Source organism: Cebidichthys violaceus, unplaced genomic scaffold, assembly GCF_023349555.1.
Source record: "Cebidichthys violaceus isolate CVI_PGR_0920_01 unplaced genomic scaffold, fCebVio1.0.p SCAF_5, whole genome shotgun sequence".
NCBI classification, from domain to species: domain Eukaryota; kingdom Metazoa; phylum Chordata; class Actinopteri; order Perciformes; family Stichaeidae; genus Cebidichthys; species Cebidichthys violaceus.
In genome coordinates, this window is record NW_027176705.1 from 9,305,790 (window position 1) to 9,326,534 (window position 20,745).

General features: G+C 36.3%; 1 protein-coding gene across 1 annotated transcript; it reads left to right on the top strand.

The window, feature by feature from the left end:
- The first annotated feature begins 2,076 nt into the window (after window positions 1-2,076).
- On the top strand, window positions 2,077-14,743 carry aqp9b (aquaporin 9b). Its single transcript, XM_068730410.1, has 6 exons — window positions 2,077-2,204; window positions 2,997-3,123; window positions 6,344-6,481; window positions 6,809-6,927; window positions 7,849-8,066; window positions 14,493-14,743. The coding sequence occupies exons 1-6, from the start codon at window positions 2,103-2,105 to the stop codon at window positions 14,653-14,655; spliced, it is 867 nt and encodes a 288-aa protein (XP_068586511.1). The 5' UTR covers window positions 2,077-2,102; the 3' UTR covers window positions 14,656-14,743.
- Window positions 14,744-20,745: the final 6,002 nt, after the last annotated feature.

Sequence of the window (20,745 nt, forward strand, 5' to 3'; positions counted from 1 at the left end):
GAATATGTAAATGTGGAGTATTTTTTAGACAATTGTAATGTCGTATTTTTTTTCAGCTCTTCCGGTTAAATAAACAGCAAAGCAAAAATATGCAGATACGACGTTAGGGACGTCTAAGCTCAGTTGTTTTCTGGCAGATTTGATCATATACGCTACTTGGTTATGTGTTGTAACTTTAACATATGAGAGGCCATTATATAAAGACTTTACAACAATAGCCTAAAGGCAGACAAAGCGTGAAAACTGACACCAACTCACATCAAGTCTGAAATATACATATATATGTATGTATATATATATATATATATATATATATATATATATATATATATAGATATATGTATGTATGTATACATATACATGCATATACATGTATATATATATATATATATATATATATATATATATATATATATGTGTATATATATATATGTATATATACACACATATATATATAAATACACACACATACATATATATATATATATGTCGAATTAGTTTTTATTTTGGAATTCAGCAAAAATGTTACTATCATTATTTAAACATTGTTGTGGGGCATTTAAACAGACCGATACAGGCGAATTGGTATTTTGATTTACTTTATATTTTAGTTTTTTATTTGAAATGTTTTAAATACCAAAATGAGACAAAGCCACACATAATTTATGTATTATCAGCTAAAACTTACAAGCACATTTATAATCTGAATTGAGGGAATTATTTTTACCTATTGAAACGGTATGGGCTCAATCATCAGCGATTTAATGAAATTGAATCCACATGAAGTTCTGTTTGAAATATACAGACTGTTGTTCTAAAAATAAACTTTTCATGGACCTGAAAGTTTTTCACATTTTTTTTTTAATTACTGAGCCAAGTTTATATTTCAAAACTTCTAAATCATCCAAATGAGTGTGAGTTGAACCTCTGAATGGACCATAAAACAATAAGTAATATATTCACTGTCAATAATAAAGGAAGGATTAAACTGCTAAAAGCTTAACAATAATTAAATGGCGATGGTAGTATAATGGCTAGTAATGGGTGCATTTGAGACTTTCAAGCCATCAATCCTAAGTGAGAGCTGTTTTCCTATATTTTAATTTATTCACATTTCATATTGGACATCAGTGTCTCATGGCTGTGAGTTTATGGATCTACTAAAATATCCTTTGGGGTGAATATGTTATCTTACATTTCAGAATTGTATTGCCAAAGCACGTTATTATAAGGATAAGGATAAAAGCATTTAAAGATGCCAAACAATTTATGTTATTTGAGTACCTGATTAAAAAATAGTACTTCAAAAATACTTTTAAATGTATATAAATCAAACATAGGCATAATACGTTCTGTATCCACGCTGGTCATAAAAGAGTCCACGCTTCTTACTGATGTTTATTATTGTCCTTTCACCGTGAAAACTAGAAGACACAAAACAGCTTCATGTACAAACAACAAAGAAACAAATACTCTGTCTCTCATTACCTGCAACAAGTATAACAGTAGTAAATATAGTTAACTTAATCAATGTTACCGTGTTCGCCTGGTAGACCAGCAGTAGAATAACAGACGGGAAAATAACGGTTAGGCGTTTTCAACTATTTCTCGTCTTTCTGAGCTCTTAAACTTCCGGGTCATACGGTCACGTTACAACAACAAAAGCTCGTTTATCATCATGAGTAAAACAAAGGTAAAACAATTAAGAGTTAAACAGAAGGTACCCGAAGTATAGTAAACGCAATGTAATATAATTAGCATAAATAAACTACTTAATAATTATACAAAACGCGTAAGTCATCTTCCAGAGTTGTCACGGCAACGTATGTAAGTCGGTCGGCGTCAGCAACACTTTCAGCAACTGCGGTGGATGCTCAGGGCAATAATCTGCAGCCTTTATTTATATAATAGAAAGTAGACCCCTTGTGGTTAGAAAGGGAAATAGATGCACAAAGCTTAACGTGCCTGTCAGCCCGGCACGGCCCGAGCGCACCGAGTGGGAGGCGGCAACCTGCACTGACAATCACACTGAGACTACCTCATAGTTGTTAGCTGTTTGTTCTGATCGGAGGAAGACATCAAGGAGCCGAAGGGGAAAAAAAATGGAAAATGAGAGCAAGAGGAAGATGAAGGAGAGATTTGGCCTGAGGCGGGACATCTTCAAGGAGTTCCTGGCGGAATTTCTAGGGATATTTGTCCTGATAGTGAGTACCTCCCTCTGCACCTGTCATCCAGCTTAAACAGCCGCTTTAAAGCTTTGAACCAGTATGCTAATAAGGTGTCAAACTGCGTCTCCAGGGACTCTGGCTGCTGTCTCTCATACGTCTCTATTAACAGATAGTATATTATGGGAATAACAGACTTTCTCTTTGATGTGCTGCAGCTGTAATTTGCTCCTGACAATCATAACAAGATGTGACTGATGTGGGACTGTTTTTCGTCCTCACATCTCCTCCAGAAGTAACATAAAAGATGATTCATTATAACTGTAATAAGTCATTTTTTCTCAGTTATTAGGTTATGGAAAAAATAAACATGGAATCAAATTAGGTGAAGCAAATTATCTGTTGTACAGAGTATGTTTCCTGATTCTTCCTTGAAACAGTTGCCAGCTTTTCATTTATTATGGCAGTCTGGACTGTCTTCGCCTCCACCTGTCACCCCTGAGCTCCATTTGTCACCTCTCTGAGTCCACGTTAATGCCTGATGCCATATCAGAAAAGAGATGCAGCTTCCACAGCAGCCGCTTTTTATTGTTGGACAACTGCTCTCCTCCCAACACTTTGTTTTTGTCTGAATTACTTCTGCCTTTGATCTAAGAAATGGGGGATTCATTATTTCTTTTCCAGGCTCCAAGAAGGGCAAATTGTTTTGGCAGTCGGAGGCGGTCAGTGGACAAGAGTGCTAGTGTTAATGATTGTTATAATTGGAATAATTAAAAACAATGTGTCTTTCTACCTCCACCCTTTGTGTTTTTGTTATTGTCTGTGTCTCAGCTCTTTGGATGTGGTTCAGTGGCCCAGACGGTGCTGAGTAAAGGGGCTCTCGGGGAGCCCTTGACCATCCACATTGGTTTCTCTCTGGGAGTCATGATGGCCGTCTACATGGCAGGGGGAGTGTCAGGTAAAAGTAGCCCATGGACACATGCACAGCTCGCATTCATTACAATACTAAATCATCCTCAAGTCTTTCCAGCTAATGATTATTTACATTATCAATTATTCTGAAGAGTAATTGATTCATCTGTCAATAAATTCCAGAAAATGGTGTAAAAATGCAAATTTCCAAAAGCCCAAAGTGACGTTTATATATTGCTTTCAAAGACATTTAGTTTACAGTGATATAAAGAGAGCAAAAACACATTCTCACAGTTAAGAAGCTGCATTGAAAGGATGTTTGGCAAATTTTGTTAACAAAAAAAACAATTATTAAGATAGTTAAGTGACTAATTGTTTCAGATATACCTGCAAGCATGTTGACATTAATGCCAAAGATGCTTTCTAATTAGTTAAGTATTTTTTTCTCAGGTCTCTGGGATTCTCAATGAAGAAAAACAAGGAAAAAACATTATTATTTGATATATATCGGCCTGTAGCAAGCTACTAACACAGGCTGGTAACAAAGGTCATCACTCAGCTTTTGTCAGTGCTGGAGATGCGATCTTTGGTCGTGGATGTCTGACCGTCTCTTTGCTCTTACAGCACAGTTATGATTTATATAACTGCCCACTGATCTAGATAAAGTAATGGTTTATGAAGACCATAGACCTGTGGTATGGACTTGCAGTGTTACATAATGGAGTAAATTCAACATATAGTCTCCTCTTTTCTGGTCTGAGAGTCAATACTTAGTGATACACATGGAGGTTTTTTTCTGGAGAGGATTTTCAGTGTAAGAGTGGTGTCAGTGTGCTTAATCTCTGGAGATATTGTGTCCTGATGTCCAAATGGGACTTTTTCGGGTGCATTCCTCCAGGATTACAGCAAGAAGAGCCCTCTGTGCGTTGCCAGTAATGATAGGGACTGATGGTTGTGAAATGTCACAGTGCTTCTCATTGGCTTGCTGAGCCCAAATGGTGAGTGTCAATTAGTGACAGTCAAGGGATTCATTATGTTGAAGGTTGCATTGTGCAGGCTCATAGACTGTTGTGTGGTAATTTCCATCACTGTTGGAAAGTGAAAGTGTGAAATACACTTATTCTCTCAAATCTGTCGATTAAATATGAAGTAACAACCAGCAGACCAGCAGTTAGCTTAGCATAAAGACTGAAACAGGGGGAAACAGCTACCACTACCAGCGCCTGTAAAGCTTATTAATTAACAATGTTTTGTTTGTTTAGTGTAAAAACAACAATTCATTTTACTAGGGTTTTGTGTCAGCACACATTTTTGGCTCTGAGGTGTCGCTAGGCACCCACAGGAGCAGTTATTGATCCCGGCACAACAAATATTATAGGCTTAGAATATATAATCATTTTTTCACTTTTTGTTACAGATTTTGTTACCTTTGACCGGAGCCAGGCTAGCTGTTTCCAGTCTTTGTGCTATGCTAAGCTAAGCTAACCGGTCACTGCCTCTAGCTACATATTTACCATACAGACATGAGGGTGGTTTCAATCTTCTCATCTAACTCTTTGTAAGAAAGCAAATAAGCGTGTTTCCTTAAAATATTGAACTATTCCTTAAAAACCTGACAGTCTTAGGGTGGCACAAATTCTCTAGTGTCATGTGTTTTACTTCTAGCCCATTAGGGATTTGGGGAAACTAAATTGTGTTATTCTAGAAATTTAAAATTATTCAGTGACAAATTGAACTTTGATTTAGAATGGGGAAAAAGAGGATTGAAACAGTATTTCAATCTCTATTTAGTTTATGAAGGCTGTTGTTGGTCGTCCCGACTATACAGTGTTACTCGTGCTACATGTTTAATGAGAGGTGTTGTAAAGCTTCAGAGGAAAAGCAGAAAAGCCTGAGGACAAGGAGGTTAATATATGGAGAGCTTTTGCTGCATGACTGGGCCATTCAGCCCCGGGGTCCACAGCTCAGTGGGACATCTCTGTCCAACGACATCTCTGAAGATGATCATAGGTATTGGACTAATGAGCTTTACTGGGGCATGGGTCTCTGGAGAGAGGGGGGTCAGGTGTGACAAGCCTGGCTTACTAGGGTCCCTGGCAGGACAGCCCCATAGGAGACGAAAACACAATTGTTTTCACTTTGTAGTCTCAGATTTTAGATGACAGTGTACCGTAAGTGTGACACATCATGGTCACTCTAATGACCTGCAGTCTACGTGTGCCTTAAGCAGATTCAGGCAGATTATGTCAGATGCAATTCAGACAGACCGGTCTGGCTGGTTGTCTTGGTCAGTGTTTGTGAACAGGACGGGGAGATTAACAATGGGCGCATGGCTGATACCCCCAGTGGTGTTACCACAGTGGGGTCAAAGCCAAGATCCCAGAGTGTTAAATAAACGACCCCACACTGTCATCACAGCCCAGTAACATTTGACTGGAATGTGTTCAAACACGCCTCTTAAAGACAATATAGAATATGGGAAAACAGGCCCACTTTGACGGCACACAAACCCAGGGCTCTTTGTTTAGAAACATCCTGAAAGTTTGAAATGAATGAGCTCTAGAGGGTTTGAACACAGGCACTAAATGATTAGACAGCTTTTGTTTTAATCCACTGAACTGAACTGAAAGTTTACTTTATCTGGTAAGAGAAGACACAATAGTCTTTCAATTTGCTTTGCTAAGTCATTCTCCTCAGCTTAGTCACAGATGTTTGATATTTGATTTAGAGCTGAAATGATTAGCAATTTGAATCAATAAGTTATTTGAGAGAAAAAACAATTGGCTGTTATTTTAATAATCAGTTATTATTTAAAGGATAACTTGATTTCACACAAAAGGTCAAATGTCTTGGGGAGTACTAGTGCATATGTTGATTTAAGCTTTGTGAAATCTGATAAATTACCTCAAGGAATGTCATTTGAGTCAGCATTGTTGGATCTGATGATTACAAGTTTGAAAATGAAAAATAAATTGTCGGTGTGGAGTTACAAAGAAGTGAGTTACCAGCTCAAAGCTAAATTAGCTGCTATTGGAATAACATACTTGAATCTCTCACCAAACTGTTGGTAGAGTTGCATTGGGGGAAATGTAGGTACCATGTGTGGAATAAAGGAATAAGATTAATTGATTATGAAATTGCTATTAAATTGCAGCCCTAATTATAGAAATATTTTTTAGTCATAACATTCTTGGTACTTTTTGTCACTGTCATTTATTGTTGTGGTTACTAGATTTTGCTCATCTTTTTTTGTTGCGTTGTTCCAGGAGCCCACGTGAACCCTGCAGTCTCTCTGGCCATGGTGATCCTGGGGAAGCTTCCTCTGAAGAAGTTCCCTATGTATGTGGTGGCACAATTCCTGGGGGCTTTTGCTGGATCCTGTGCTGTCTATGGGTTGTATTATGGTGGGTGTAAATGTCATCACTACAACAGAACTGTCTCAGAAAGGATTATTAGGTTATCCAGATAACGTTTCAGAGGAAACCCAGAACCCTATCAAGTGTGAAACATTGACTGAAGTGAGGTTATCCAGCTATAATCCAGCTTCATGTGAGAACCCTCTGAATATGATAAAAGACTGGAGACACGCTCCTGCAAAGAAATTGCCCTATTTTATCTAAATACTGTTTTTATGTCTGACTTATGAGTAATAAAACACAAATATTGGAGGAGCTTGTTTCTAACAACTATGTAAACAGTTGCTTATCTTTGTTGTATTTTCTTTTCTACAGATGCTTTGATGGACTATACCAATGGAGAATTTGCTGTTACTGGTGCAAATGCCACGGCGAACATATTTGCATCTTATCCAGCAAAACATCTTTCAGTCCTGAATGGGTTTGTTGATCAGGTGGGGCTTAAGGCTAACTTGCAATCTAAAGTGATTTCCCCTGGAAAATGCACTGATATACGCGTGGATAACAACACTTTAATCAGTTTTATACAAGCTGCCTGATAACATGAAAGTAAAATCTTTGGATGGTTTTGCTCCTTTGTTATTTGGAATTAATGTTGTCTATGACATTTTCCAACAGCATTCTATATAAATGGAATCCACTAGAGCATACAGATATGCATGTGAGCGTGCATTCAGTGCAGTCATGGATGATTGTAAGCATAAATGGACATGAGAGTTGTTTGCTGAAGTATGAACAATTCTGCTCCGATGCTGAGAATAGCTACCATCTGTTATGAATGTGTACGAGACGAGATACAAATGTTAGTTTGTGTATTTGTGAAGACAGTGTCTAATCAGTATTTTTCTCTTCATCATATTAATTTGAGCTACATTCACATTTATAAGAGGTTTGTTAACTGATTATATTTCAATAAAGCCAAGATTTAAACCCTTTTTACATGCATTACTGAAATAAACAAAGCAGTTACACCAACAGAAACATGGTGACATTTGATCACAGACCAGTTGCCTTTAAATGGTCAAATTAGAATCTGTCACATTAAACAAAATAAAATTGTTTAGATAATGTGTTAATTTGAAATATATAGCCATATGGGGCTGTGTAGTAAAGCTGCAGACTGAAACCAGGGGAAAGGGGAAGCCCCTTAATAAGCTTATACAAAATAACATAGGGCAGAGGTCACTGAGGTAACTCAAAAGCAAAAACAACAACAACACCAAAAAGAGTGATTTGTTATGTTCTTTTATGTCTATATTCTAAGATTGTGCACTTAATTTTAAAATGTTGTTGTAGTCTTGAATTTTGTGAAAATTACTGATGTGTGCTAATTGTCTGATGCTTTTGTTTTCAAGGTAATTGCAACTGCAGCACTGATCCTGTGCATCCTGGCCATCACTGACAAGAAGAATATCGGTGCTCCAAAAGGCATGGAGCCTCTGTGCATTGGCCTGATCATCATGGCCATTGGAGTGTCAATGGGTCTGAACTGTGGCTATCCAATCAACCCGGCACGAGACCTCGGCCCACGGTTCTTCACGGCAGTAGCTGGGTGGGGGATGGACGTATTCAGGTAATTTTACTGAAAAAGAAACAAAAAGGTGTCTTTTCCACATAAAGAGCAGTGGTGAAAATATAAAAGAAAGAGTTTAAAAGTCTCTAATATCCAGCAGGGCAATGTTGGGATTATTATCAGAAAGATAAAAGCCATTTTTGTCGCCTGCCTGAGAGAACTAGTCGTCCATTATTTACTGCTGCTCTCACTCTCACCACTGCCTGAGACATAGTAGATGTGTTATGTAAGAAACTCAGTTCAACCAAGTGGCTTCTCTTTTCTATCCCACATAAAGAGCAGCATCTATAGCTCCATCTCTGCTCTCTTGACAATCTGAATGAATATTTAATGTATTTCCTGCATTTTGAAAAAGGGCTCTGGGATTTAAGTGAATAGGGAGAGAATACATGCACACATATATGAAATATTCAATGCTTCATTACTCAAATGACACAATTCTATATTCTTCAGTTCCCGAGCTCCTCAGTCTCTCTTTCTTCCTTTTATTCTCTCCTTATTGTACAATCATACTGATTTAATTTCATCAAACCAGAGGTATTCATTAAGAGTCCTCTTTTCTTTTTCAAAAACAAGTTATATCATTTTATATACAGTTTTAAGTGTCATATTTCACTGAGAGACAACTGGATATGCACGATCACTTCAATTTTGAAGTCGGATCGCAATTTAATAAAATAAAAAGTGATAATATCACATGAAGAAAAAGGTGGCATTTTAATGTCACAAAGTACATTTCAGATACTGTCTGCATGTTGCAAACTGGAGAGGGCATTTACTTTGGACTTTGTCAAGAATGCAAACAAAGCTGTCATGCTACATGTATATAAACTAAATGGCTCACAAGAGCAGACTTTGTATACTATGATCCTACAGGATACCTCCTGGAACATTTCCAAAATCTACAAACACATATAGGCTGATAAGCGTGGTATGACCTCTCGATTGTCTGTGCAGGGGCTAAAACGTTTATACAATGTTCTGTGACATGTCACAGAACAAGTTCTTTCTGAAGTCAAGTCTTCTTTCCAGTATGATTCAATGTATCCCTCTACAAAAGTAGGTATAATATCTTTTGAAAAGTTATGTACACCAACAATAGCGTTTAGTGCGACTGCACAAGCCCCTACAGTGAAGAACCTGTTTAGTTAACAAAACTGCTTGGTTAGGTTTAGGAAGAGATCATACTCACATGGCGTTGCTTAAGTAGGCAAGATTCGAAACAAAAGTGAGGTACAATATGTCAACATTGACTTGGTTTCACACAGAACACGAACAGAGGTGAAAAGCATGTTTGTTCATCCAGTACCCACTCCCAACTCATCCAATACTGTTGCTTGGTCAGTGCCCCTCATGGTCTGATACTGATGCACAAGGCACCCTTTAGAATCCGTATAAGATGCACCGGGTTTTCAACTTGTAAAATGTAAATACATCTTTGTCATTATTAGCTGTTCAGAGCAACTGATATCAAACATTATTTTACGTAACAAATCAAATATTTTAGTTCGCTAAACCTAACCAAGTAGTTTTGTTGCCTGAGTAAATCTAAAACCTGAGTAAACTTAAATCTGAAATATATTGAACTGTATGCATGTAAAGAGCGGAAATTGTATGTTTCCTGTAAAGTGGGAAGTGGATTTTCAAAAGACACTATGCATGTAATGAGCGGAAACTGACATGCTTTCCTGACACTAGAGGGCTACCTACAGTAGAGTGGATAGTCTGAGGTGTACAGGCCACTGACTATGCTGCCATATTTGACGAGTTGGGAATCAAAATGTTTGTTTTTTTACCCATCCATCCATCCATCCATCCCAACCTCCTCCCTAGTATACTTTGACTCTCTTTAGACTATGTCACCTGACTTCCTTAGAGGCAGCCCTGCATGTCCTGGCTCATGATTACGTGGCTTATATACAAAGTACATTTTATTATTTTTTGTACGTAGATGTACGATTAATGAATGAGAACAATCTACATGATTTAAGCTACCTCTTGGACTCCAGCCCTATTTTTAGGCCTCTGCTCGAAAATTGCATACCCATACTAAAAAGAGTGTATTTCTCTAACTACAAGGTTTATTTTGATAGTTTTTGGTGTTATAATAAAGGTAACACTTGTGAGATTTGTTCAGATGTGTAAATATCAGTGTATATGTTACTGGTTAAGAGTAAATGAAGATGGCACACAGCACAAATTGAAAAGTTTCAGGTTTGCTTAAAAATAAAGCACTTTTATTGTTATTATTTCTTTGAAATGATGCAGCTGACAGTCTAAAAACTCTCCCAAATCATAGCACAACATGGTAACAGTCTCTCTGCATGACTTTGACTTTGATAAAGTGAAGCAGAACAAAGTTAGAGAGGTTTTAGTACAGAGAGGTCAGGCGATGTCAGCATAATTGTCATTTTGGAACCAGCTGTTCCAGCTGTACCATTGTAATTGTATATACTATATAATTATATACTGCACTTGTTTTTATCACTAATAGTGTTCAATCTATCCAAATACAACAGTTTGGCATCATTTTGAGAGCCTGGATCCTATCTGAGACTGTTTCTCTCTGTCATCCATGGGATTTTCTCGTCTGACTTCCAGTTTCTATGTCTCATATCTCAGCCTATGATTGCTCAATTTCAGTCAATGAACCGTCTTTGGAAGAGTCAGAGTCCATTCTATTGAAGGGACACCTCGTGGGTTTGATTGACAGAATTGTTAGCCAGTCAGAATTAAAAACGTGGCGCCCCTCCCGAAGCATAAGAACCGATCAAGTCAAAACCCTTTCCCCAGGTCCCCTAATTAGACAGACCCTTGTTTCTACCCGGGAACATTTCAGAGACACAGGATATACGTAGAACATATGTTTGAAGGAATTAAGCGGGGATTTACCGGACAACATTGATAAAGTAAGGAGCTTTTATGATTTTGATCGATAAACCGTTTTGTGCTTCTGGTGCTTGTTTGCTCACAGCTTTGTAATGGTTTCACGGAGAGAAATTCTGAAGGTGTCTCTGGAATCTGTGTCGAATTCTCTTGCTTTTTTGCTATCTCGGTTTTCCGTGTTAACCTTTAGCTTTGTGTTGGTATCTGGGAGAGGAGTATGTAGCTCGCCGAGTCATGGCGAAAAATACGTGATATTGTGGTAAATCTTCTAGTTGATTATATTAGTTGTGTAGAATTGTGTTTGGAGTTTGTAAAAATGGCTTACATGATAGTATTGCCCAGACCTTTTTTTTAAATCTATAACATGTATACATGCATTGTATTCGCTCTGGATACATTTCCGAGTATATGCTACTCGTCTGAGCCCTCGAGCCCTCAAATTCGGGGGCGTCATGCAGAACAGGTTATCACTGAGACAAAGTAGTGTGATCCCTTGGAAAGTTGGAACGCATTCCTCTGGTCACCTTTTCCAAGCTCTGAGGATGACAATGGTCAGGTGACTCTGTCAGTCGGTCTGACTTTTGTGCCAGTTCTGAGGCTCTTTTTTACAAAATCTCTGTGACACTAATAAAGCATGTTAACTGTTGCACCCTAAAATATCCAAAGCCGGTAGCATTTCAGGAGTTGATCTCAACCACCCCAGGCACCTTTCCACAGAGGAGCTTTCTCACTAACCAATGAACTCTGCCAATGAGATACTGTAGGCTAAGAGCTTTCAGATCCTACAAGTTGCTGAGCTGAACATCAACAGATGTTCTCTGTATAGCCTCTCAAATTTGGAGGCTTTTACAGATGTACAACCTTACAAATAGCAACCTTTTTGGGTTGATGATGGATCTCAGAAACCTTCTATAGCATTCACTGCCATAGTTGACTTTTAATCAAAGCTTCTTTTACTCAAGTGTTGACATATACACATTCATGCTGTTTTTGTCGTTGCCCTCAGTGCCCTGTTCGTGACTGGCCCTGCTCTGATTCTTTATTTTGAACCCCCTCAAAAGTGTCTGTGTATGCCATTGCTGACATGCATTAAGAGTGAAGAATATGTGGCCGTCAAACTTAGTTATAAATCTAACTTTGATAAATATGCCATTTTATAAAAGCACTATAAAAGCAGAGTGCTTTTAAAAAAGGAGTTCCTGATCTGACTTATTTGACCTGATGACATAGTATAAAGAAGAATTAAAGGCAGTCTAAAGGCTTGCTATGGGACAGATACTGTTTTTCTCTGTCTCTATGTCACAGTTGTAACTATCGCCAGATGGCTCATATAGCTTTATAGATATATACCAAGATTGCTTTAATGCACATGTAAGCCCTTGGTGCTATCATGTTCATATCATGCAAGTGTGTGCTGAATCTGACATAATCTTTTACATTCATGATATAAATACAGCGGCTACAAATGCAGTCAAATCCATTGGAGGGTGACACTTGGCTCCATGCATTGTCCACATGGCGTCAATGTGACCCACTGTCTCCTGGCTTGATCATCTTAGTGGTGACCATAGATTAAAGTCTATAATCTATCCGCCTCCCTTCTCTAGTCTACTTCCTGAGTGCCTACAGAAGAGAGAGATGACCCGCTCAGGCACTTGTTTACTTTCAGGCCTGTGCATCAGGTCTGTTAACCGAAGTCCTTTCTCTTGAAGTAAAGGTTCCTAACAGCCACAATGACCAGCAGGACTCTAATCTCCTTTTGGCTCTGTTTGATGTTGGCCAGAGTGAGAAATAAGGACACATGCAGTTGGTCTGACACACAGAGCTCCTTAAGACTTTACTGTAATCTGGGATAACTGCATATAACTCACCTCTGGTAGGATGATACTAACATAAGCATACAAATTGGAGAGGCAGAATACTTTATTTGTTAAAGTGTCTTTATTTCTTAAAAATAAAGTGTACTGTCATGTCAATGCGGTAAATATAAAGCTGCCAGCTAGCTTAGCTTAGTTTAAGATTCCAGGAAGTTATTGTTGCAAGCAAAAAAGTAGTATGTCACGTAACCAACTTTAAACATGTTTTTACACATTTCTATGCTTTGGTTAATTACACAAACAAGATAAATCATGTTAATGAGCTTTAGATGTGCTGGTAGGTGGATTGCATTACCTTTATACAGAGCTGGACTAACTCATTTATTCTGTCTACTGTCTCTGTGCTAAACTAAGCTAACTGGCTGCTGGCTTTAGATTTATATTTGTGCTGACATGGGACATTATCAATCTTCTCATTGTACTCTCTTTGCAAGAAAGCAAGCAAAAAAAGCAAATTTCCCAAAATGTAAACCAGGGGTCTGCAAATGTTTTTATATGAAGTGCCATTTTAAAACAATTGTAAATTAGTGTTCCATATAAACATTTAGTTAACCATGAAACCACATCAACATTTCCATTTCCAAATTGAATTGGTTTAAAAAATAAAAATCAAGATTCAAGATTGCAGCGTGAAAGTTTTACCACATAAAAACACAGCCTGAAATAATAGACTTTTAAATGAATTTTAAAAACAAACATCAAAACATAAAAGAATTCACATAAAAAGAGATGGCAGACTTCAAGCAAACCAGCAAACTGCATCAATCAAATAATGTGTATTCAATGTTATGGCATGTTAAGTACATGCAGTGCTCAAATGATTCTTATTTAAAATCGTCCAAGCTTATGAAATAATGTAGTTTAAAATCTCTTTAGCTCACACCAATATGAGGGTCCAAAAACTTAAAAAGAGCTTTCACCAAAAACAATGTGGTTTTAGGAATGACGAATATAATTTGTCAGAGTCTGGTCAGAGTCTGGTACTGATAATAAAGTATTAGGATGTTAGGATATATATCCATAATCAATTGCTGATGAGAGTGTTGCTAGATTTTGTTTTCCTTGCAGCAAAAGAAAAAAAATAATTTGTTCCTAGAACCTAATTTTCTTTCATAAGACACTCGATATTATGTTTAAACGACTGATTGTCTTCTTGGAAAAAAACAAAAGTTGAGCAACAATCTGATACACATAACCAGCTGTCTTCTTTCAACCTTGAGAGGCACATCATTTTGGTTTTGTCAACAAATGTAAAAAAATCTGAAGTCATAGTATGCCGTCTGGGAAACAAATGAACAAAACTACTGTAAATAACAGGCTGCGCAGTTGTCAATTGCTGTAAAAGACATGCAGGTGAGAGGGCTTTTCAACATTTTCAAAAAACACTTATTGCTCGTGTGCAATTGGTTAAGCTACCACGTGCCAATGGTGGCATGGATGCTTAAAGTTGCCTACCCCTGTTTTAAACATAAATTAAAAGGATATAGTGTTCTATTGTCAACGCAAATTATTTTTAACCCTGAAATGGTTGTGGAGGGTCCCAGTATGGCATGTGTTTAAGATTTGAATGTTTAATTAATGCGGGATGCTGTGTTAATAATAGTAAATACATTGGTAATTGCATTTTGTCATAGTCATTGATATGTATGGATTCTCTCTGCAGAGCTGGAGGTTGCTGGTGGTGGATCCCTGTGGCAGGGCCTATGGTAGGTGGAGCAGTAGGAGCAGGCGTTTACTTCCTCTGCATTGAGTTGCACCATCCCGAGCCTGAAAAACAGGAGGAGAACAACGTCCAGGACAAATATGAAATGATAACTATGAGTTAAAATTTAGAACAAGGGTAGCAGTGTGAAGCAACAACACAGCTGATTTTCACCCTCAAAAGGCAGTTTTATACATTTGTTATATCAAAATTCAGAGCAAATTTTCAGTTCATATTTAATACAAAGCATGCATCTGACTACACAATTTCATAGTCATTTATAAAATATGCATGACTTTTATGAAGCCTTTAAAGTATCTTTTTGTAAAACTTCTAGTCTATTTACAGTTCCCCAGCTTTATCTGACTGGGTGCTCTTTCATATATCAAAATATTAAAGTAGCTTGATAAACATGTTCTCTTTAGACTTCCTTTAATTCCAGAAAATCAAAACCTACTATGGCAGTGACGTGCGGTGAGGTTCGTGGCTGGTGAGGCACTGACACTACATAAGTCAGATTTACAAATATATGAACCCAATAGAGTAGCTTAAATCACCATTCAATTGGCAGCCTGCACATTGACTACTGGTTGTTTTTCATATTTCACATCAGCATTCATAGGTAAGGTACATATTTGATTCCACCGGAAGCGTGTGCGCCGCGATCTGCCCCACCGACCTGCCCCACCGGGAGCGTTTCAGAAGCGGAGTGCTCGCGGGCACCACCCGCGAAAATCGGGAGATTCCGCGATAATCTGTGTAACAACCACAGATTTATAAAGAGAACAACTAACACATAAAAGGTTACTTTACCTGTCCGACGTTGAATTGCTGTTAATTTTGGTCATATTTCACTGTTTTTTTAAGCTTGGATATAGAATCTTACATTTTTGTGGTCAAAGCAAAATATAAGAAGAAGAAGAGAAGTGTAGGAGAAGAGCAACGACAAAACAAGCATAAACCCGACACAGGGGCTCTCACACGCCCTCTCTTTTGAGGCAGAGTAGTGTTTGCCTCCCCTCTGTGCTTTTTCACTGCGGTTTAATGTCAGATCAGCAACATTAAATACAGTACCTATTCTATGTAAAGAAAAGACATATAATAAAAGTGTCTACAAATATTACAATGGTGACAAACAATGAGAAAGCAAAAGGCACACGCTCAACCCAGTTTATGAGGGATTGCGCAATCTGAGGTGAGGCACAGCTCGTCGCTGCCTCACCTCGCATGTTTCCTCTGTTTGAACAGGACATGCGCTAATTCAGAGATTTTGATTATAAAAATGCTTGAAATGATTGGAATCATACAGAAATTACATGTATAGCACAGATCATTAGAGCAATATTAATATTTATTTTATTTTAGCATTATTTGTTTTTTACTTTTCATGATGACAGGTGAGGCACCTGCCTCCCCTGACAGCACGTCCCTGTACTATGGAGGGTTTCCTCTGCATTGTAGACATGCAGTATTATTCATAATCTCCTATTTCCTAACTGGATCTTTTCCTCTCACTAGAAGTATTTGCCAAGTTTCTGTACAGCATTTTTATTTTTACTACTGTCTACCTAACAAACATGGGCATTTAATATGTATAGCACTTTGTAAAAAGTTGATTTAATGTGGAAATATTGTAATCTATATAACTTTTAGCCAACGAATGTGTTTGATGGACGGACTTCCTTATTCTGTTTGACTTCATCCTTTGCATGTGCGTGTGATTGATTGCTTTATCTTGCTTACAACGTTGGGAGTTTCTATTTCATGTTTATGTAGATAATCCAGCCTTAAATGATTTTCCTGGCATTGCTTAGTTATTCAGTCTTCTCCATAATTTTGCTGCACACAAACTTTACTTGTGTTATACTGCTGGATTAAAGATTTACTTGTTACGGACACCTTTGATATTGACAGCCATAACTTGTAATGTAAATGTCTGCAAATTAAAAAGAAAAAAGGTTTATTTGGTTTCCAGCAGAGCAGAAGCTTTTTGCTAATGTTACTGAAACCCTTGGTGAATTGTGTCAGTGAACATGCTGTATTAGGGGCAACATGGAAACACTGACAGTAAACTGTTTACATTAAAAACTTTGAGCTGAGGTAAAATGTGTAATGAAGCACAAGAAAGGAACAATAATACTTGGAAATGTAAAATGGACTCTCTCTCTTATTAACTGTGTTATTGTGATTCATATCGCTTCTTATTGTGTGAGCACAGATATGTGAATTTTATAAGACATGTTTTAGAATAAAATACTTGTTACCCAGCCTGAAAGACAACAGGATGCATACAGACCTATGCTGATATTAATGTTGATATCTGCTTAACATGCATTTGTACTTACACTAATACACTAATTTGTACATACACTACATTACTTACACTAATTGTGGGATTATATTGCACTGCACTGAATGTCATTTTACAACACGTATACGTGACAATTACTTAAATTAATTTGTTTGTTTTACTTTTGTGAAACAAAATAATGTGACAAAAGGCAGAGGTACAGAGATGTTCTTCTTTGAGATGGATTAAACATGCACTGCATCATTTGGTCCTGCTTTCACCAGAACAATCTTAACACTCATGGGGAGTGCCCATTATATTTCAGACCCTGTATGGCCTATGTTTGAATCAGAATAATTACATTTTGTTTGAAAAGAAGTTGAAGGTGTTTGTTTCACTGAATCTATTCAGCTGTTCAGTGAAATGGTGTATATTTTGTCTCTCCCTGTCAGTGTATTGGTCCAGAGTGGTAGCCTGTCAGGAAGTAACATTTAAATTTTTTTGTATGTCTTTTGGTGTTGCTTATTTGCTTTTTCTAAGGTAGTTTCCTAACATTAATGCCTTTATCCATCCTAATTAGCTGTTTGTCTTATTCAGTGTATCTTAATGTTGAATAAAAATTGTTTAAATTATTTGTTTGTTTATACTTATATAGATTTTCTTTTTAAAAAAAACAACAAATAACTAGAGACCATCTTGCAATGCGAACACTCCTGCCGCGACAGCCGGTGCATAAAGTAGGCAAAGAACCCACTTCCTTCCTCCCTTACCTTGCTGTGACCTCACACATCTTCAAACTTGGCCCTCACTAGGAGCTCACCTACATACCTCAAAAAATTCTTGGCTGCTTTTTGCATAGTAGTGACACTATTGCGGTGACAAAATCACTTTTTTCAAAAATACTTTTTTGACATACTATGCTTTGACTTTTGTAAAACTTTTTTTCAAAATTCTATGCAATAACTTTTTTGTGACTTTTTGATGAGTTGATATTTGTAATACTTGTGATACTCTTCAATGTATATTCTTTTTGATGAGTTGATATTTTTGATGAGTTGATATTCGTGATACTCTTTTTTGATGAGTTTTTTCGTGATACTCTTCAAGGTGTTTTTTTTTAAATATCATACCATGACAAAACTTAACAATTACTTTTTTTGATATGACTCTTTGTTTTTTCATCGACCTACACAATTACTTTTTTCGACATACAATTCTATGACTTTTTATGACTTTTTTGTACATACTAAATAAAGTAAGTCTGTTTTATCACTTACTTTGACTTACTAAAATAAGACTTTTTTTATGACCTTTTTGGACAAACTATATAATGACCTTTGTACGACTTTTTTTCCGACATACTATACTATGATATTTTTATTACTTTTTTTGAAAAACGTAATGACTTTTTTTTAAATCCTATAATATGACTATTTTTTTCTTTACCTTTTTTTAGACATACTATACTATGATTTTTTTCTATATACTATATATTCTTTGCCTTTTGAAAAACTTTTATTCAAAGGTCTATGCAATTACTTTTTTGACTTTTTGGGGGATACTCTTCTATATGTTTTTCCGACATATTATACTTTGACATTTTCGATGGACGATGGACTTTATTGAGCCGAATGGACATTTTGATAGCTAGCACAGTTTTCATGAAGTCACAGACTTTCAGGAAAATTTTGAGTCCGTTTCAGATTTTATAATGGGTGTGTATTGCACGGAATGTTCAGCTCTAGAGTGAGGACATAACTGAGTGGAGTGGAGCAGGAAAATATTCTGTGATTTTTCCAAACAAAATGCTCCAGCTCCCACAATTTGTACTCTATATACATAATTTTTGGCCAAAAAGCTTGGAAATGTCATTGGAATCCAACAGACTTACACATTTGGCTCAAAAAGCCGCAGAGCGACATGAACTCCAACCGACTGCTCCATTAGACTATCTCTCGCTGTCTCTCTCTGTCTCTCACTCACTCACTCACACACACACACACACACACACACACACACACACACAAGAGCCTGTCATTTAATAACCTCTGTGTATGTGTGTTAAACATTATGATTCTGTCTCCTCTCCCCCTCTCTCACCCACCCAGTCCCACCCTTTCAAAATAAAAGCCCCACAAAGAATCAATTCAATCCAAGAGTATGAATCTAAAATGCAGATACGAGAGAAGCGATATCTCAATCGAACCTCAACGATACTACCGGTAACATTGGCGTGTGTATATATATATTGCGACGTCTTCGGGCAGTAGCAGCCACACTGTCAAAATTTCCTGCGGAAATTTTCTAGTTTCAAGATACAATCACTTTTTTCGCTATACTATTCAATTACTTTTTTTGGACATACATAGTGTGACTTTTTATGACTTTATTCAATATATTATACTATACTATTTTTTTCTTTCGCTAATCTGTTACTTTTTTTAGACATACCATACCATGGCTTTATTATTAAGTGTTTTGATATAATATGTCTTTTTTATGAATTTTTTGACAAGCATAACTGCTGATTTTTCAGAAACAACATAACATAAATTTGCTCATGCCAAATATAACATATATATTCTTGTTGACTTTCAGTTCTCATACCAGGAGTCGAAAACCGGATTCCTGAATGGAATATGAAAACTTGACTCTTGGAACATCAAAACAGATAACTTTTTTGTTGCAGATATACAATACTTTGAGTTTTTCACAACTTATTTCGACCTACTATAATATAGCTTTTTAAATGTCTTTTCTGAAGATACATGACTGTTTTATGACTTCTTTCGACACACTATACTATGACATCTTTATGACTTTTTGCAACACGATATACTCAAACTTTTTTCGACCTACTATACTAGGGCTTATTTGTAATTTATTTTCAACATACTATACTATGATTGATTTTTTTACTTCCTTCAACATACTATTCCATGACTTTTTTATGACTTTTTAAAGCTTGTGTTTTTTGACACACTGGGATAGTACATTTTTATGACTTTTTTCAACATACTATACTATGATTTTGTTTTTACTTTCTTCAACATACTATACTATGACATTTCGGCATACTATACTGACGTTTTTCAATCTACTATACTATAACTATTTTATGACTTTTTTGTGTTTTTTGACTTGATTTTTTTTTGACATATTATACTATGACTTTTATTACTTTTTTTCACCATACTATACTATGCCTTTTTAATGCCTTTTTGACATACTATGTCATGACTTTTTTAATACTATTTTGGACATTCTATAATATGACTTTTTTCTGCACACTATACTTTGACTTTCTTTTTTACGTCCGTCAACATCTATACTATGATTTTTTTCATGATTTTTTTTTACATAGTATAACATGGCTTTTTTTAGACATACTATCATATAACTTATGATAAGTCATAGAAGTCTATTTGTCATAATAAATTATGGATTTTTCACGATTTTTTTGACATTTTGAAATTCATCAGGAACTCCATAATGTGATCGTTACTCATTTTTTTCAAGCCTAACCGTTGGACCATGGAGAACATATGCCCAGGCTGGTTTTGGTGACTATTACGTTTTGTAACTTTATTCAACAAGCTATATTATTACTTTTTATGACTTTGTTCGACATAATATACTAAGATTTCTTTTTGACTTTTTTGCAATGTACTATATTATGACGTTTTAACGAATTTTGTAAACTTAATATGCCATGACTTTTTTCAACATACTATACTATGACTTTTTTGTTAATTATACTCTGACTTTTTTTACTTTCTTCAACATACTATTTTACAACTTTTTATGACTTTTTTTGACATACTATACTATGACTTATTAATTACTTTTTTTGTAGAAAATATACAATGACATTTTTCTATGTTTTTTTTTACATACTAAAATATGACTTATGAGTTTTTGGAC